The sequence below is a fragment of the Eumetopias jubatus genome, unplaced genomic scaffold (genome assembly GCF_037043125.1).
Source record: "Eumetopias jubatus isolate StellerSeaLion01/CBP00866 unplaced genomic scaffold, mEumJub1_p1.0 scaffold_4, whole genome shotgun sequence".
Taxonomy (NCBI): Eukaryota; Metazoa; Chordata; class Mammalia; order Carnivora; family Otariidae; genus Eumetopias; species Eumetopias jubatus.
Window position 1 is genome coordinate 108,136,697 of NW_028274810.1, and position 19,254 is coordinate 108,155,950.

Consider the following 19,254-nt stretch of genomic DNA (forward strand, 5'->3'; position numbering starts at 1 on the left):
AAGAAAGAAAGCTGGAGTGACTGTCAATATTAGACAAAGCAGATTCCAGAGACATAACAATCCTAAACATTTATGTGCCTAATAACAGAACTTCGAAATACACAAAGCCAAAACTAATGAAAATGCAAGAAAACAGACAAATACAAATTACGGCAGAGATTTCTCTATAATTGGCGAAACAATTGTACAGATAATCAGTAAGAGTACAAAAGACCTGAACAATACTGTCAACCAACTTGACCTAAGTAGTATTTACAGAACCATTTTTTCATTAACAGTAGAATATATATTCTTTCCAAAAGCATTCTTTCCAAATGGAATATTTTTCAAGACTGACTATATTCTGGGCAGTAAAACAAATCTCAGTAAATTTAAAACAGTTCAAGTCATACAAAGTATGTTCTCTGACTACAATGGAATTAAAAGTCAGTAAGAGAAAGCTATCTGAGAAATCCCCAAGTATTTTAAAAACTACTTAATGTGCTTCAAAATAATACATGAGGCAAAAAAGAAATCAAAAGTAAAATTAGAAAGCATTTGAAGTGAATGAAAATGAAAAAATACACCAAAATTTGTGGGAAATTTATAGCACTAAATGTCTGTATTAGAAAGGAAGAATGAGGGCGCCTGGGTGGCTCAGTTGGTTAAGCGACTGCCTTCGGCTCAGGTCATGATCCTGGAGTCCCGGGATCGAGTCCCGCATCGGGCTCCCTGCTCAGAGGGGAGTCTGCTTCTCCCTCTGACCCTCTTCCCTCTTGTGCTCTCTATCTCTCATTCTCTCTCTCAAATAAATAAATAAAATCTTTTAAAAAAAAAAAAAAAGAAAGGAAGAATGATGTGATCTTCCACCTTAAGAAACTAGACACTCAGGTGTGCATGGATAGCTGAGCTGGTTAAGCATGACTCTGGATTTTGGCTCAGGTCATGATCTCAGGGTCATGGGATCAAGCCCCGCATCGGGCTCTGTGCTCAGCACAGAATCTGCTTCTCCCTCTCCCTCTGCTCCTCCCCACTCTCTCTCTCTCTCTAATAAATAAAATCTTGAAAAGAAAAGAAACTAGACACTCAAATGAAGCAAAAGACAGGAAATAATAAATATTAGCACATAAATCAAAGAAATAGAAAACAAGACAGAAAAAAAAAATCAGTAATACCAAAGGCTAGTTGAGAAGATCAATAAATTTGCTAACCTCTATCCTGACAGATCGGGGGGGGTGAAAAAAGACACAAATTACCAGTATCAAGAATGAGAGGTGGGGTGCCTGGGTGGCTCAGTCGTTAAGCGACTGCCTTCGGCTCAGGTCATGATCCTGGAGTCCAGGGATCGAGTCCTGCATCGGGCTCCCTGCTCAGCGGGGAGTCTGCTTCTCCCTCTGACCCTCCTCCCTCTCATGCTCTCTATCATTCTCTTTCTCTCTCAATTAAAAAAAATGAGAGGTGATATCACTAGATTCTAGAGATATGAGAAATTAGAAATAAATTAGAAAATAAAAATACATTATGAATAACGTTATGCCAGTAAATCGAACTTTTTTTTTTTTTAAGTAAACTAAACATCTTAAAAGAAATAGACAAGTCAGGGGCACCTGGCTGGCTCAGTCAGAGGCATGTGAGACTCTTGATGTCAGGGTTGAGTCAATTATATCTCAATAAAGAACTTAAAAATAGACAAGTTCCTTAAAACACATAAACTACTAAAGCTCACGCAAGAGGAAATAGATAACCTAAACAACATAATAACTAATTAAGAAATTGAACTTGTAGTTAAAAACCTTCCCACAGAGAAAGCTCTAGGCCTAGAGGGTTCCCCTGGAGAATTCTGTCAAACATTTAAGGAAGAAATAATACCAACTCTACATGAATTCTTCCAAGAAAGCTGAAAATAAGGGAATACTTCCCAACTGATTTTATGAGGCCAGCATCACTCTGATAACAAGAATAGACAAAGATATTACAAATAATGAACACCACAGGCCAATTTCCCTTGTAGACACAAATGAAAAAAAATTCCTTTTTTTTAAAGATTTATTTATTTATTTGTTTGACAGAGAGAGAGAGAGAGTGAGAGCAGGAACACAAGCAGGAGGAGTGGGAGAGGGAGAAGCAGGCTTCCTGCCGAGCAAGGAACCTGCTGTGGGGCTCGATCCCAGGACCCTGAGATCATGACTCGAGCCAAAGGCAGATGCTTAACAGACTGAGCCACCCAGGTGCCCCACAAATGAAAAAATTCTTAACAATATTTTATCAAATCATATACAACATGTAAAAAGAGTAATACATCATGATCAAATGGGGTTTATACAAGGTTGGTTTAGTATTTTTAAGCACAGCCAATGTAATTCACATTAACAGACGAAAAAAAGGAAAAAAAAACATACAATTGTTTCAATAAATGCAGAAAAAGCATTTGTCATAATCCAACATCAACTTGTCACAAAAATTATCAGCAAATAGAAATAAAAGGAACTTCCCCAACCTGATAAACAGCATCTAAGGGAAACCTATAGGAACATCATTCCTAAATGGTGAAAGACTAAATGCTATCCCTTTAAATTAGGGAACAAGGTAAGGATGTCTGCTCTCACCACATCTATTCACTATCATAGTAGAGGGTCTAGCCAGTGCAATAAGGCAAGAAAAAATAATAAAAGGCATTCAAATTGAAAAGAAGGAAATAAGACGGCTTTTATTCACAGGTAATATGATTGTTAATGTAGAAAATCCTACAGAATCTACAACTGGGACTAGAATCAATAAGTCGCTAGTAAGAACACAGGATGTAAAGTCAGTATTAAAAAAATCAACTGTATTGGGACAACTGGGTGGCTCAGTCGGTGAAGCGCCTGCCTTTGGCTCAGGTCATGATCCCAGGATCCTGGGATTGAGCCCCACATCAGGCTCCCTGCTCCGCAGGAAGCCTGCTTCTCCCTCTGCCTGCCGCTCCCCCTGCTTGTGCTTTCTCTGACAAATAAGTAAAATCTTTAAACAAACAACTGTATTTCTATTTGCTAACAATAAACAATCAAAAATGGAAAGTCATGCCATTTGCTGAGTAAAAAAATATGAAATATTTTCCCCACCCCCAAAATATGAAATATTTAAAAATAAATTTGTCAAAAGATGTGTTAGACAATACACTAAGCCTATCAAACATTGCTGATATATATTTTTTAAGATGTATTATTGGAGAGAGAGAGAGAGCACGCACACGTGAGTGGGGTGAGGGGCAGAGGGGGAGGGAGAGGGACAAGCAAACTCTGCACTGAGCATGGAGCCAGGCATTGGGCTCCACCTCGGGACCCTGAGATCACAACCTGAGGGGAAACCGAGAGTCGGGGGCTTAATTAACTGTGCCACCCAGGCGCCCCACATTGCTGAGAGATATTAAAGAAAATTTAAATAAATGGAGAGATACATTGTGCAAAGATATCAACTCTTCCCAAACTGATCTATAGATTAAATGGATTCCAGTCAAAATCCCAGTAGGCTTTTTGTAGAAACTGGACTAATTCTGGGAACCTGGGTGGCCCAGTTGGTTAGGCGACTGCCTTCAGCTCAGGTCATGGTCCTGGAGTCCCGGGATGGAGCCCCGCATCAGGCTCCCTGCTCAGCGGGGAGTCGGCTTCTCCCTCTGACCCTACCCCCCTCTCATGTGCTCTCTTTCTTGCTGTCTCACATAAATAAATAAAAATCTTAAAAAAAAAAAAAAAAAGAAACGACTAATTCTACAACTCCTGTGGAAATGTAAGGACTTAGAACAGCCAAAACGATTCTGAAACAAAACAAAACAAAATTGGAGGATTTATACTACCTGACTTCAAGACTTACATGGCCAATTGATTTTCAACAAAGATACAAAGTCTCTTCAGTGGAGAAGGGATAGTCTTTTCAACAAATAGTGCTAAACATCTACATGCAATAAAACGAACTTCAGCCTATACGTCACACCACATACAAAAAATCAAAATGATTTACAGACCTAAATGTAAAAGTTAAAACTATGAACTTTCTGGGAGGAAAAAAAAAAAGGCAGAAGAAAATCTCCATGATACCAAAAGCAAAAGCTATGGGGCAGGGGCGGCGGGGAGGACTGGATAAACTGAAATTCATCAAAAAAATTCCTCTCTGAAAAAAAAATAAAAACGGTTTATTTATTTTAGAGACAGAGAGGAAGAAAGCGAGCACGAGCCAGGTGAGGGGCAGAGGGAGAGAGAAAGGGGAAGCCGACCTGCGGCCTGATCCCAAGACCCTGAGCCGAAACCGAGAGTCAGAGGCTTAACGGACTGAGCCACCCTGGCCCCCCAGAAAACTTATGCTCTTTGAATACACTGTTAAGGCAATGAAATTAACGGCACCAAGGCACACCACTCAGTAACAAACACACTATAAAATACATCACCCCCCCCGCCATTGCTCCTTTCCCCACTTCTGCCCATCACACAAGGCAGTAGATGCGCTACTCCCCTGCCGGGGTCCTATCCCTGACGGCTGGTTCACTTGGCCACTTCCACGCCTCCCCCGTGCTCAGAGTGTGCTGATTTTGCCAACACTGATCCTAGCATGATGCCACACTGCTGCTTACCCCTCCTCCTGCTGCCCACAGAACCTAACACCTCCGATGTGGGCTGTCCCGACCTAGACCTGAACCCCTCACTGCTTCTCTCTCACCCCTCTACATTCCAGGTGTCCCGGCCACACCTGAAAACCTCAGGCCACGGGCTGGACTCTCGGCACCTCCGCTTCTGCCTGTCCTCCGCAAGCATGCCCCGCGCTGGCCTCTCTACCACGGGGACTCCTGCTCCCTCCTCAACGGCCAATTCCCGTTACCTCGCCCAGGACACTCCCAACCTTCCAGCAAGGGATCCAATATTCCCACAACCCTTTGTTCATATGATGAATATGGGATCAGTACAAAATATTAACAGTTGCATGCTCCAGTCCGCCTGCCTTCTCCAGTGCACTGCAAGGGAAAAGTTTTGATTTTTATCCTTAGTGTGCACAGCATTTTTTAAAAAACTGTTCAGGGGCACCTGGGTGGCTCAGTCAGTTGAGTGTCCGACTTTGGTTTCAGCTCAGGTCATGGTCTCATGAGTCGTGGGATCAAGCTCCAAGCTCAGCGGGGAGTCTGCTGTAAGATTCTCATGGTATGTCCCTCCCCCCGACTCGCTTGCTCGTGCTCTCTAAAATAAATGAGTATTTTCTGGGGTGCCTGGGTGGCTCAGTCATTGGGCGTCTGCCTTCGGCTCAGGTCATGGTCCCAGGGTCCTGGGCTCGAGCCCCGCATCGGGCTCCCTGCTCCACGGGAAGCCTGCTTCTCCCTCTCCCACTCCCCCTGCTTGTGTTCCCTCTCTCGCTGTGTCTCTCTCTGTCAAATAAATAAATAAAATCTTTAAAAAATAATAAAATAAAATAAAATATTTTTAAAAAAGGAATAAAGGAATAAAAGGAGGAAGGAACAAAATCAAAATCCTCCCATATGACTCAATGTTGTAAAGCTCAATTTTCCTGAATCTACAAGTATATGAATCAGGATATTGGAGGGTATTTGATGAAATGGTCCAAAATTCAATTGGAGGATTAATGTCCAAGAATAGCCAATTAAAAAAAAAAAAGAATAGCCAGTTAAATTTTTAAAAGTGTATTAAGAGGAAGAACTGTCCTATATTATGTTAAAGTGTATTAAATCAATGGAAGTATATACAAAGTCCAGAAATGAACACCAAGAAGGAAGAAAAGATATTACACAAGAAAGACAGAGTTTTAAATCATACGGATTAGTCAATAAATAATGTTGAAACAGCGAGTTAAACACTCAGGGAAAGCACCAGCCTCCCCACACGTCTCCTCACCCCAACATGAACTCCAGATGCACATAAGAGTTAAATGGAAAGATGAAACGCAAAAGTCCGAGTAGAAAGCACAGCTAAATCTTTTACAGTCTTGAAGTAGGAAAGGATGTCGTAAGCCAGACGCAAAACCCAGACATGTTAACGAACACTGTTCAGTTTGACTATTAAAAACTGTTAAGTTTCTGAGTCAAAAACATATGTAAAACTTGAAAACCGTAACCATACTTACACCAATGCACACGACCCTACGTGCTCACACACCTCATCCGACCAGCAGAGCACAAGGTCAGTGAGAGACAAAGTAGGAGGAGTCATTCATAAGAGACACACCAAGAGGTTCCGCCTGTGCCACAAGGAAAGGCTTGGCGGGCGGCCCGGCGCCTAGCGCGCTCCGCGGTCCGCCAGCAGCAGACGTCCCCGGTGCGGTGGGCATCACGTGGTAAGGACAGTCTGCAGAGCCCGCAGAGCACCGGCCGCAAGCCCAAACGGTCGCACCCGTGATGGGATCACCCACGTTTTGAAACCCTCACACGACGCACAGAGATGTTAGAAAAAACACAAATACCACAGGGCTCTGGTCAGACGCTAAAAAGCAACCACCAGGAGAAAGCAGTGGGCAGGTGAGTGCGTAGAAACTACAGTGGAAAGAGCAGAGCCTGACCGTCCTAGAAACTACAGTGGAAAGAGCAGGGCCTGACCGTCCTAGAAACTACAGTGGAAAGAGCAGAGCCTGACCGTCCGTAGAAACTACAGTGGAAAGAGCAGAGCCTGACCGTCCGTAGAAACTACAGTGGAAAGAGCAGAGCCTGACCGTCCTAGAAACTACAGTGGAAAGAGCAGAGCCTGACTGTCCTAGAAACTACAGTGGAAAGAGCAGGGCCTGACCGTCCGTAGAAACTACAGTGGAAAGAGCAGAGCCTGACCGTCCGTAGAAACTACAGTGGAAAGAGCAGAGGCTGACCGTCCGTAGAAACTACAGTGGAAAGAGCAGAGCCTGACCGTCCGTAGAAACTACAGTGGAAAGAGCAGAGCCTGACCGTCCAGTGGGAAAGCAAAGAGTGCACAGCTGAGCAAGACCACTGCGGAAGGTCCCCGCCCCAGGCCGGATGGTCCGTGTGCGGACGCTGGACACAGATAGCCACAGACCCTGCTCTCTACGGACACAGACAAACGTGAGGAGGTCGCTGATGGCAAACCAGGACGAATGCTCCACAGGGGAAGGGGGTGCAAACAAGGAAGGGTCTGGGCCTGGAAGGCACCCTGCATCTTGCAGGAAGCATGTGCTGAGCACTGCCTGCCCGGCCACTACCTTAGAGGCACCGTCTCTTTTAATACACAGAGCCAAGCAGGTCTGAGAGAAACCCATCTCTCAGTAGTAGTGAGCAGCTACTTAACAGTAGGGCAGGACTCACCCAGGACCAGCTCCCACGGGCTCCACTCTACGCCCGTGCTGTGACGCAGAGTAGCACAGGTCGTGGAGACAGGGCCAAGCAGGTCTCCCTGCCGGCGTCCCACACATCATAGCTGAGTGAAGAAGCGGCTTCCTCCTCATTCACCTCAACTAAGCAGTCATTCCACCACATATGCTAAGTCGACCAGGCCCCGTCTAAGCCCCCAGGGTCCAAGCCCTTGGCTTGAAGGACGCCCATGTGTATTACGGCTGCCACATGACATGGCAGAGGATAACAGAGGTGCTGGGCCAACTGCACCAAGCCCAAAGCGGGTCAGAAGGAGGCATGGGAGGCGAGGAGGCCATGGACACCACTGGCCAGAGGCAGCCATGAGCCTGTCTGAGGGTCAGGCCACCATGTGGGGACATGGGAATGACCCAGCCCTGCAGCAGGCCCCTGGACTTTCCCTTCTAGCACAGGAGCCAGAGAACAATCAATTTCCAGAGTCACCAACAAGAACCTGGGCTGGTGACCCAGAAAAGGCAGTCCAACAGCACATTGCTCACAGTACCTTGGGAGCACTGTTTCTCAACATAAGCCACGCTGAGCTGTGTCACTGGGTTCGCATGTAAACCCCCAAAGCCAGGTGGCCCTTCAGCTCAGCAAAGTAAGCACATTCCTCATAACTCCAGCAGCCAGTATACCCTGAGCACTGGCCAGGAGCCCACAAGAGCCACAGGAGCTTTCCTGGACCAACCTCAAGGAGATCAAATAATTCAGCTCATTGAAGAGGGAGATCTGGAGCAGCTGATCACATACTAGCCACAACCTGACTGCTCAGCTGGGCCTCAGTGGACCCTGGGTCTGAAAACTAAGTGCAGACACAGGCTTCCAAGCACATGGGACTAGCGGTGAATGCAAGCAAGCACCAGCCCCACAGGCTCCACCTCTGATCCACTGATGTCCCTCAGCAGGCAGCAAACAGCCCTGGGGAGGGAGAAACAGTGAGATGCAGGTCTGAACAAGCCACAGCAACCTGAATATTGGTTTCAAGGTAACCAAGGGAGCTCAACTCAGGTCATTCCACTCTGACACCACAGAGAGACCAGAGACACCTGCTCACTTGAACCACAACAGCCTGGGGCCTGGAAATAAAGATCCTGCAGCAGCATCCCTAGACCCCTTGGGTGCCAGGACTATAGGCGTGAGATGTAGCCGCATCACAATCAAGCCACTACTGAAGTGTCCTACCACTGACGAGTCCCACGGGGGTCTCCTGGGGCCCAGAGCCTGCTGAGTATCTCCCTCTGAACCACTCAAACCCAACAGCTCTAATACTCAACTCACCGTCTTCCCCCCTGACCTTCTCCCTGGCCCCCAACTCATCTGCCTCTTTTCCTGTGTCATCATGCACTGGGCCATCTGGGTCAGGAATCAGCATCTCCCGCCGCCCTGTTCCTCCGTCTCCCTCCCCACACCCGATGGCGGACTGACTGACCCTCTTCTGCTCCACCCCTCCCACCACCCCTGTCCAAAGTGGTCCCTGCCTCCAAGACTGTCCCCTCAGAGGCAGCCTCCACCCCAACCCCACCTGTTGCCCCCACCAGACAGCCACTCCAGCTGACATCCCCACGCAAGGCCAGTCGTCTGGCTTCCCCCACCAGGCCCGCTGCCCGCGCCGCACCCCTCTGACTCACTTCGCCGCACTCGCGCGGGCCCGCCCCGCGCCCACCACCACGAGGTCTGCGAGTGTGTAGCTCGGACCGGCCCGCTACCACAGAGCCCTCTCTCCGGGCCCTAACGCTGCACTGCCGCTGTGCTGGCGCCGCAGGGAACCCGGAAACCCAACAGTCGGGCCTCGGGGCCCAGCGACTGGGGGCCGGCCCGGCCCAGCACCACCTAGCTCTCACCTTGATTGCCTCCGGCCCTGCCAGCTTCACGACCTACCCTCTATGACCCATAATCCGCGTGACTTTTGCACAAACTACTCCCTGCTCCGGACCGCCTCCTTCAGTGTCAGAAAGACAACGGGAAGGACCCTCTCGGAGCTCAGGCTCGGCTTCCCCTAGAGGACAGCCCGGCGTGCCCGCCGCCCGCCCCAAGGCCCCGGCACCCCCCCATCCCCCCACCCCCGGCGTGGGGAAGAAGGGGAGCGGCCAGCTCCCGGGCCCTTCCGGGCTGTGACGCGGCACGCTCGGCTCCTCGGCCGCGCCGGGGGCACCTGAGCCCCGGCAGGGGGGCGGGCTCGGCTCCACGACGCCCGGGACCCTCCTCGCGCTCGCCCGCTGACCTTGGGAAGGCCCTCCCGACTCGGCCTGCCACGCAGCCCCGGACGACGGGGCGGCCCCCAGACTCTCCGGCCCAGGCTCCCCCGAGGGGCACCTCTCCGAGCGAGCGCCGCCGGTCAGCCCGGTCCCCGGTTTACCTGAGCAGCTGCCGCCGCGGCTCGGGCACCGCCCTCCCACCCAGCACCGGCCCGGAGTGGGCGGGGCCACACGCCGAGCCCGCCCCCGCCCCCTCCACCAACCGCGGCACGGCGCGCGGCAGCTAGGCCCCGCCCCCACACGATCTCTGCATTCATTGGCCGGAGACGCGTCCCTCTCCCTCCCTCTCTCCACCCCGCCCACCGAGCCCCAGCAAGCGGGAGTGCGCAAACTCCGCCTCGCGCTCGGCCCCGCCCCCAGCCGCTCCCGACAGTTGGGCGCGAGCGCGGCCTCCCGGCCGGCCGCAATAAACGCGGCCGGTCACTGCGCAGGCGCGGGGCGTGCACTTCCCGCTTCCTCCGCGCGGGACCTGTTCCCCTCGCCTCTGTTCTGTCCGCCTCGGACGCTTACACCTCGTATGTCCAGGCACGCAGACACCGGTCCACGCGCCGAGGAACGCATCCGGGACGCGGGCTCGGCGCGCCATTGTGCACAAAGCCAGTCCCCTCGCAAACACACACCTGTCCAGGTACACACGCCAGGTGGGCCAAACCTGGACACACCGGTAACTATCATGCCTTATTATCTCTCACACAAGAACGCGCCCAACAAACACCCAGAGACCCTGGGGCCGTCGGCTCCTCCGAGAACAGACACGTTCAGTTGGCCAGCAATGGGGATCAAGATGAGCAGGTGTCTGCGTTCGGGAGCCTGGGCTCTGGAGAGAGGGGCAGATAATAAGCAAACGATAAGACACGCGAAGCGCTGTGAAGCGCCGCGGGGGGACGGAAGGAGGTAGGATCGGACTCAGAGGGGAGACGCTGGGGGAGGAGCTGCGTTCTGGCACTGGCACCCGCACGGCCTCGGAGGCTGAAATCGTCTGGCATGTTTACAGGCCAAAAAAAAAAAAAAAAGTGGCGTAGCAGCTCAGGAAGTGAGAAGGGCGGTCTGAGAAGGAAGTGGTCAGCAGCCATACATCCAGGCCTAGCAAGTGTCTTCATTGCAGCAGGTTGGGTCTGCTGTGGTGACGGTGTGAGGGTGCAACGTGGGGCCCCGGGGTGGCAGCTGAACAGTGCAGGGAGGGACATTCCTTTTCCCAAGAGAGAAGGGGTTCAGCCCGTTTCTGTTGCAGGGCTGGAGCCCAAAAGACGGACAGAAGGCTGACCATGAGATGCTCTGCAGATGGGGCCTGGCCTCTCGGGCAAGAGCCCCAACACCCCCCAAACCCTCTCATGCAGCATGTAGAAGTTGCTAGGGCAGGAGGCAGGCCTTTTCGAAGCTCCCATCTGGAGGATTCACTTTCCTGCCCAAGCCCTGCCTCCGGACATGGCCAGTGCCCAGCATGGCCCACTGGCTCTGCCCCCTCCCCAGCCTCAGCCAGACTTTACTCCCCAAGGGCACAAACTGCCCCAGCAAACATCACAGCTTTCATTTTGCTTTATTACATTACTGATGCCAATCTCCTGTCTGTAACTGTAAGCTCTAGGAGAGAAAGGCCCATGTCTGTGACTTGCTCCCAAGTGCTCAGCACCAAGCGCAGCACATGATGGGTGCTCAATGCATCTCATAGAATGGTTGGATGACCAAGAAAGCAGTGAAGGAGGAGGGCACAGAAGACTTTGCAAAGGGAGGGTGGACAGAGCTGTTGACCGTTCTGGGTCCTGCCTGTCTCCTCACGATTCTCACTGGCTTCCAGTTGTGTTCTGGCACTGGTGGGAGCTGGGAAGGTGACGGCCGACATGGTTCCCAGGCTCCACAGCAGCAGCTGGGAGGCACAGACACCCCTGGCCAGAGCCACACGATTTCCCTCTTTGCTGCTCCAGCCCCCTAACACCTGAATAACAACCCCTAACACCTGAGATCCGGAGGTTTCTCTTCTCTAACCTGCACATCAGCAATGAACAAAGTCTGACCATATTTTCTATATCCCAGGCAATTTGACAAACAAGGGCAGTGAGCGAGCAAGGGAACATTAAACACAAGGTTGTGAACGCCTACTATGGGATGGGTGCGTCAGGCATGGTCGGAAGACAGGAGGCAGGGACTAAGGGAGGTGGCCATCAGCAGTTCCTGTGACTCCTTAGAACAGTGCCTGCCACACAGCAGATGCTCATTAACGTTAGCTGCTACCCCCTGTGGCAACAGTGCTCCCAGAAGGCTCTGGAGGCCAGGAGAAGTGAGGGGCCATGCTGGCTTCCCTTGCCTACAGCCCAGACTGGGGGCCCTTGCTTGCCTTGGGGATGTGTCATCCAGTCTGAGGAAAGCTTTGGGTGCAAGGCCTCCTGCAGCGTCCCTTGGCCTGGACAGAAGCTTCTAGGCCACAGCAGAGGAGTCAGGTAGCTCCCGCCCCCATGCCCTTCTTCTGGCTCAGCCTCTATTGCAGCACACCTGGCTGCCACCTTGCTACCCTCGAAAAGGAGGAAGGGCTCAGCTGAAACAGTTCTAGCACATGTTGAGTTGCCTTTCCCCTTCTTTATATCCTTAGAAACCCTGCTTACCTTCCCTCGCTCACCCTCCCCACAAACTTCTTTAAAGGTCTTTTGTGGGCAGTCACATAAGGCCTCACCCTGCCTTGGGGATTCTCACCCCACTGAGACTGGGCCCCACGCAGGACGGGGCTGGTTCCAGCAAGATGTTCTCAGAGAAGGTAGGCCCTGGGGACAGAACACCCCCCCTTTGAGGGCACAATGCAGGGGCAGCTCTAGAACCCTCCATTCTGGAATCTGCCCTTGCTTTCCCAGAGCCTGCCTTGACCCACACCAGTCCATGGTTTTGTTAGCTTCCCACCCCGAGCTCTCAGCCCTGGTCACTCCCTTGCCTCTGCCCCGGTCCCAGAAAGACTTCAGAAATTTGGGTGCAGCCTCAAGGGGCACAGGGCCCACCAGCCGCCTCTAGCCCTGTTGTCCTAGCCCTTCTGACACGTCAGGCCTCAGCCCTATCCCCTGCTCCTCCTACCCGAGGCCCTGCAGTGAGCTGGACCACCCTGCCCCCTCCCGTGGCACCCTGCCCTCCACGAAGGGCAGTGCCAGGCGGAAGCTGGACCAGCAAAACTTCATGGAACAGGTGCGTGAATGCAGGGACAACGGTTACCTGCTCTCTTCCAGGAAGATTGGTTCTGGGGCCTTTTCCAAAGTCTACCTGGCCTATGCCACACATGAGCGCATGCAGCACAACCCCAAGCTGGCCTCCGACCTGCGGGGCAAGCACCATGCCATGGTAAGGCAGGCCCATCTCTTCCCCATGGGTGGCAGACGGCAGGCTCCGTGGGCTGCCCTTCAGCCCAGCCCCAGTGGTCCCTGTCCTAACCCCACTGAGGTACCCCCCTGCTGTTCTGGCTCCCTCCTGGTCTGGTATCCTCCCAAGGACCTGGAAGCTGGCCACCCCCTAGCTCCAGAACCCCTTGAGTATATCAGGGCCAAGGAAGGAAGGGGAGGGTCAGTATAGACCCCCAAGGATGCTGCTTCCCAGCCTTACTCCAGTCAAGTTCAGCAATGTGCACAAAGGACATGGGGCCCTCCATGTCCCCCCTTCAGGGGCTGTGGTCTGCACACAAGGGCCACCCTCCACCCCTACAGGTGGCTATCAAGATCATCTCCACTGCCGAGGCCCCGGTGGAGTTCTCCCAAAAGTTTCTGCCTCGTGAGATATCGTCACTCAATGCTACCTACAAGCACCTGAATGTGGTAGGCAGAGGCCCTGCAACAGCCCATGCCCGTCCTGCCCATCCCCTGCTGCGCAGGACCACCCCCTTTCCCACCAGGGACCCTTATGCTTAGGCCCAGCCCCATCCTGAGACCTTGATCCAATGCACTGGACAGCCCCTCCTTGGGTGATAGCAGGTGGGGGGGCTCCGGCAGGTGCAGCTCTATGAGACCTACCAGAATAGCCAGCGCTCCTACTTGGTGCTGGAGTTGGCAGCCTGCGGTGACCTACTGGAACACATCAACGCAGTGTCGGACCACCGCTGCCGCCCGGGGCTGGGAGAGGAGGCGGCCCGTAGGCTGTTCTGGCAGCTGGTCAGTGCTGTGGCCCACTGCCACAGCTCAGGCATCGTGCACCGGTGAGGGGGCTGCCCGCCTGCCCCCACCTGCAGCAAGAGGCCCACCTGAGCCTGGGACCAGCACCACTTCCCTTTCCCATGCAGGGATCTCAAGTGTGAGAACATCCTGCTGGATGACCAAGGCCTCCTAAAGCTGACCGGTGAGCCTGTGGCCCAGCCCCACCCCCTGCCCTGGACTCCCTGACTCCTGACCCCAGCCTTCAACTTCTTCACGAGGCCCAGCCATTTTCAACTGTTGTCCCAGCCAGGACCCAGCCTCTACCCTTGCCTGCCTCAGACTTTCTTCTTCGATTGCTTTAAAGACCCATTTATTCATTTGAGAGAGAGAGAGGAGGGGCAGAGGGAGAGGGAGAATCCTGAAGCAGGCTCCCTGCTGAGCGCGGAGCCAGACGCAGAGGTGGGGCTCCATCCCAGGACCCTGAGATCCTGACCTGAGCCAAAACCAAGAGTGGGCCGCTCGGCTGAGCCACCAGGCTCCCTGCCTGCTTCAGGGTTTGACGCCTACCTGGCTTGACCTTTAACCCTCCCAGGAGGCCCAGCCCCATGCTTGCCCACACCTGTGCTTGCAGACACCTACACACTCCGCATCTGCCCGCAGCCATCCCTCCTGAGCCCACCGTCCCTTCCCCTCCTGCTCCTTCCACGGTCTACTGCTTGCCCGTGCCCCTCTGTGCGCCCCTGGCAGACTTTGGCTTCGCCAACCGGTTGGGCCTCAAGAATTCGCTGCTGAGCACCTTCTGCGGCTCTGTGGCCTACACAGCTCCCGAGATCCTCATGAGCAAGAAGTACAATGGGGAGCAGGCCGACCTGTGGAGCTTGTGAGTGGTACCCACAGTCTCCCCAGCAACAGGATCCATGGGAGGGCAAGAGAGGGGGCATGCCCTGAGGAGCCTGTGCCCCCAGGGGCATCATCCTTTATGCCATGGTGACTGGGAAGCTGCCCTTCAAGGACCACCAGCCCCACCGCAGGCTGCACCTGATGCACCTTGGCCCCACCTTCAGGCCAGGCACGTCCCCAGGTGAGAGAGAACACCCTGTGTCCCTCCCAAGTCCCAGCATGAGCCTGGAAAGTGGGGCAGCAAGAGACCTGGGCCCAGGGGCACCTGGGTGGCTCAGTCGGTTGAGCGTCTGCCTTTGGCTCAGGTCATGACCCCAGGGTCCTGGGATGGAGCCTTGAGTCAGGCTCCTGGCTCAGCAGGGAGTCTGCTTCTCCCTCTCCCTCTCTCTCAAGTAAGTAAGGTCTTAAAAAGAGAGAGACCTGGGCCCAGAGAAGGGTCATCCTGCGGTGAGGGGAGTGGCAGTGGCACGGGAGGCTGACCTGGCACCTCACTCCCAATCCAGGCCGGTAAACGGACTGTAGCAAAGAGGTGAGAGGGCAGTGGGCCTGGGGGAGGTCCAGACTGACTCCCTGTCTGGAAAGGCAGTGGTCCCGGTGAGCTCTGAGCTCCGCGCTGGCACAGGGCGAGCCACCTTCCCTCTCTGTGCCTCAACCTCATGACCGGTGAAGCATGGACTCCCTCCAGGCGTTTGGGCGACTGAATGGGATTCCTCCTCCAAACTGCCAGCACCACTGACAGTGATGGGCACGCACAAGAGGGTAGGCAGTGTGAAGCCACAGCTGTGAGCCCTTGCCCACAGAGTGCCAGGACCTGATCCGGGGCCTGCTACAGCTACGCCCGTGTGCACGCCTGGACCTGCAGCAGGTGGCCACCCACTGCTGGATGCTGCCCGCTGCGCAGGCGCTGTTCTGCACCATGCTCAGCTCGGCACCAGGTAAAGTGGGGCCCCCAGTGGGGAGGGCAGGTGGTTGCCCCCTCAGTGCCCCTCCTGATCCCCACGGCTGTCAGTTGCAGAGAAGCCAGCTAAGTCCCAGCTGCCCACAACCCTTGACCACACGGAGCCTGGCAGAGACTCAGAGCCTCCAAGGCCGCTCCTGAAGCTGCGGCGCCCTCAGCAGGGGGGACCTCACCGCGAGAGTGCTTCTGGCCCGGTGCCTGAGCCCCCAGAGGCAATCCCAAGAAGAGGTGCAGGATCTGCCCAGCTGGGGCTCCGGAACGTGGCGGCAGCCAGCCTGGGGGTGGGCGCCTCCAGGTAGCCACTGTCACCGAGCTCCACGTTTGCCACCAGGACCACGCCTGGGCACTTCCCGGTCAACTGAGGAGTAGGCCCAGGCGAGGCCAGATAAAGCATTTATTTTATGGAGGGGATGCTGCCGTCTCAGTGCAGGCCAGGGCAGCCAGCCACGGGGAAGCCACTAGCACTCCCCATCCAGGGAGAACGCGAGTCCACGCGCCTCCATGCCAGAGCTTTACTCGGGAGGAGGGAAACACAGGGGGTACCACAGAGACAGGAAATACCTCGTTTCCGTGAGGCACCCAGCCTTGGTGGAACTGGAGTGGACCTCTGGCTTTGGAGGCAGTGACAGGACTGAGGACATGTGGCGTGAGGGTGCTGGGAAGCCAGGGCGTCAGGCTGCACTCCAGTGCCAGAGGGCAAGGGAGTCCTGTGCCAAAGATGGCACCAAGGGAGCACAGCGCGGGGAGGGCCACGCGGACAGCCTACCAGGCTTGGCGTGGCAGCTGCAGAACAGAGGGCCCACACAAGGGGCTGGGGGAAAACAAGTTTCTTGGGCCCAAAGGGGGCTTCACGGGGGCAGAGGGTGGTAAGGGAAAAGGTCTGGCAAAGAGCAAGGCTGCAGAGGCACATGAGGAAGACGCTCCGTGTGTGAGCCAAGGGGCTCTGAAACTCAAGGAAACTGACCAAGGATAGAGCCAAGTTAGTGGGGACAGCGAGCGCATCACATCAGTCCCGGGCTGGAGAAACTAGCAAGGGACCGAGCAGGATGGGGGAGGGGACGAAGAGAGACAGTACCCAGCAAGCGCTTCAAGGACAAACCAGGGAGGCGCAGCCCTAGGAGATCCCAGGACAGGCTGAGGCTGGTGAGAGTCACAAGAGGTCAGTCCTCTGAGGCTGGATCTCAGGCAGGGCAAGCCGAGGACCCCAGGACTGAAGACTCGGGTGGGACTGGCAGCAAAGGGCACTGCTTGCACCTGGATGCCCACCGATGCCCAGACCTCTGTAGTGCCCTCGGGGGCTGCTCAGGCTTGTACGGTTTATCTGTCCAGCCCCATCAGCCATCTTCCTAGAGGTACGTCCCTGAGGATCAGAGGGTGTGACTAGCTTTGGCTGACCAGTGCTGGTCTGAGCAACCCGAGTTGCCAGAAGCAACAGGGCATGAGGAAGTACCCCGACCCTCGCACGTGTACTGAGCATTCGCCCTAGACACCTCACCCTGAGCCTAAGTGTAGCTGTGCTTTTCAGCAGGGAACAACCTCTGAGCAGGGAGACTCAAGAGGCCTGCAGGTGGCTGCAGGAAGGCCTGGAGTGACCGGCTGGCAAAGGTGGGCCTGGAGCCGGTGGCGGGTTGCAAGGGCCTCAGGTGGGTGTAGCCCCCTCTGCTTGTGGTTCTGGGGCCAGCTCCTCTGGTTGCGCCCGGGTGTGCTGCTCCAGCTCCTGGTGGTCCAGCTGCTGCAGCTGCCTCTCCACATCCTCAGGCACCTGCACCTCCAGCAGGTTTTCCATGCCCGGCTCTGGCTCATCCCCAATGAGCACCTGCCAGCAGGGGAGGCAGGTGAGCCCCTGGCTGGCACACCACAGACATCCACTCCCCTTCCCCGCAAGCCCTGCACCCACCTGAATGAGCTTCTCACAAGTCACCTGCACGTCGGGCTCTGGCTCCCAGCTGTGTAGCTCACGCAGGATCAGGTAGGCTCCCTGGTTTCTCACCTGCTGCCGACCAGATGCTGTGGCTGTTAGCTGGAAGAGGGCAAAGGTTACACAGGTATCAGTGTGGGCATGTTGCAAAGTGGCGTTAGCATAGCAGGACCCCTACTCACCAGCATGATGGCCTCGAGGAGCATCTTGCGGATGTCAGCATCAGGCTCTCGTTGCTTGTCTGGCGGCAGATACTGTAGGTCAACAGGCAGCCCTAGAGGTGCATGTGGGGTTACTGCGTGCCAGCACGGGGTAGCTAGGCCAGACCCTCCTTGGTAAGCCCCCTCTGTGCTCAGCATCTCCCTGCTGGAAGGTTTCAGAAGGGGTCCCGATCTGCGCATCTGCCCGCCTCCCGGTGGCCTTCGCCCCCTCCCCCGCCAACCCTGAGGCTCCACCAAGCCACTCACGCTCCATCTCCTCCTCAGAGAAGTCCTCAGGCCCAGCCAGGGGCAGCAGCAAGAAAGGGAGAATGTCCACCTGGGGCCCAAGCAACCACTCGTGGTGTCCTGAGGGGAAAACAGAAATGGGAGCCAGTCTAGAGGGGGGCCCCGAAGTGGTCTCTTTGCCCCAGCACCGCCCCCCCACCGCAACACCCTCACCCCCATCACCACTCACGATGCTCGAAGCAGCAGTTTCGGAGAGTCCCCACCACCCCGCCCCTGCGCACCGAGGAGTCTGAGAATTGGGTAAGGGGCAGCAGCCGCTGGACCACGCACCTGGAGGGAGGGACCACTCAGTGCCATCCCTGTTCACTTGCACCCCCTCCCCGCGGGCGCCCCGGGCTTCACCTCTCGCGGTCCAGCAGGAAGGCCCGCACCGCGGGACGCTGGCTGAGGTTGGAGAGCACTGGCCCCAGGTAATGCAGGGGCGCCCGGGCGTTGTAGTCGGGCGTGCACAGCGCGCGCACCAGCCGCTCCAGGCCCGACTCCCCCGGCTCCTCGGCCTCCAGCGCTGCCATCAGCGCGGCACACGGCGCCGGCTCGCGGCTGAGATTGGCCAGCGCGGCGGCCGCCTCCTCGGCCCAAGGCCACGCTGGGTCCATCGCGCGGTCCAGCAGGCGGGCAGGCAGCGCGGGCTCGGCCTCCAGCAGCCGCTCGTGCAGGCCGGGCTCGGCAGCCAAGTTGACGAGCGCACGAGCGGCGTCGCGGGCCGGGGCCGGGGCCGGGGCCGCAGCCAGCTCGACGAGCGCCCGCAGCAGCGCCGCCTGGCCGGCCAGCAGCGCCCCACCGGGCCCAGAGCCGGTCAGCGCCAGCACGTGCCGCACCGCCTCCGCCTGCAGGTCCGCCCGCGCCCCGGGCGCCAGGAAAGGCAGCAGCTTCGCCACCTCCGCCTCCACGCCGGCTTCCGGCATCGGCAGCCCTGCGGGAGCTAGCCCACCAGCCGGCGCGCGCGTGCCAGTCCGGGCCTCCCCCATGCCCGCCGGGGCCTCCGGATCACCCACGCCGCCACCGGGCTCGAGAACCTGCCCATCGGGGGAGCGGAAGCCGCAGCCCCCAATCAGAGGCTGCCGACTCTGCGCGCGGGGCGGGGTCGGCGGGCGGAGGCGGGGCCACGTCGAGGCCCGGGGCATTGTGGTCTGGGTGCCCCGCTGCCAGCCGCCGGCCGCGGCGGGGAGGAGGCGCGCGGACTGAGGCCGGGTGTCGCGGGTGTGGCCCCGGGCCCCGGGCCCGGCCCGCCACTGGTGGCTGACTGACGGCGCCGGCCCCATCCCGTCGTGGGTGGGGCAGAGATCTGTCGCTGGGAGAGTCCCATGATCA

At 55.8% G+C, this 19,254-nt stretch overlaps 3 protein-coding genes across 15 annotated transcripts in view; 1 reads left to right on the plus strand and 2 right to left on the minus strand.

Annotated features, from left to right (window-relative positions):
* The window catches only part of MROH1 (maestro heat like repeat family member 1), a 66,938-nt gene extending 57,225 nt beyond the window's left edge, over positions 1 to 9,713 (minus strand). For 9 of the 13 annotated variants that reach the window (XR_003607576.2, XR_003607577.2, XM_088022692.1 and 6 more), the window contains exon 1: positions 9,666 to 9,713. The gene's annotated coding sequence lies outside the window, so the exon portion shown is untranslated. The other 4 variants (XM_088022690.1, XM_088022686.1, XM_088022688.1 and 1 more) reach the window with 3 other exon arrangements.
* Positions 8,649 to 15,925, plus strand: LOC114201114 (uncharacterized). Its single transcript, XM_088022873.1, has 11 exons — positions 8,649 to 8,666; positions 8,848 to 8,989; positions 9,540 to 10,205; positions 12,590 to 12,879; positions 13,239 to 13,346; positions 13,521 to 13,723; positions 13,808 to 13,863; positions 14,409 to 14,541; positions 14,627 to 14,742; positions 15,362 to 15,496; positions 15,571 to 15,925. Exons 1-11 carry the CDS (start codon positions 8,649 to 8,651, stop codon positions 15,816 to 15,818), a joined length of 2,115 nt encoding a protein of 704 aa, XP_087878999.1. The 3' UTR covers positions 15,819 to 15,925.
* HGH1 (HGH1 cochaperone) lies at positions 15,897 to 19,008 on the minus strand. Its single transcript, XM_028093630.2, has 6 exons — positions 18,286 to 19,008; positions 18,113 to 18,213; positions 17,905 to 18,003; positions 17,620 to 17,711; positions 17,417 to 17,539; positions 15,897 to 17,335 (listed from the first exon to the last, which is right to left on the minus strand). Exons 1-6 carry the CDS (start codon positions 18,909 to 18,911, stop codon positions 17,159 to 17,161), a joined length of 1,218 nt encoding a protein of 405 aa, XP_027949431.2. The 5' UTR covers positions 18,912 to 19,008; the 3' UTR covers positions 15,897 to 17,158.
* Positions 19,009 to 19,254: the final 246 nt, after the last annotated feature.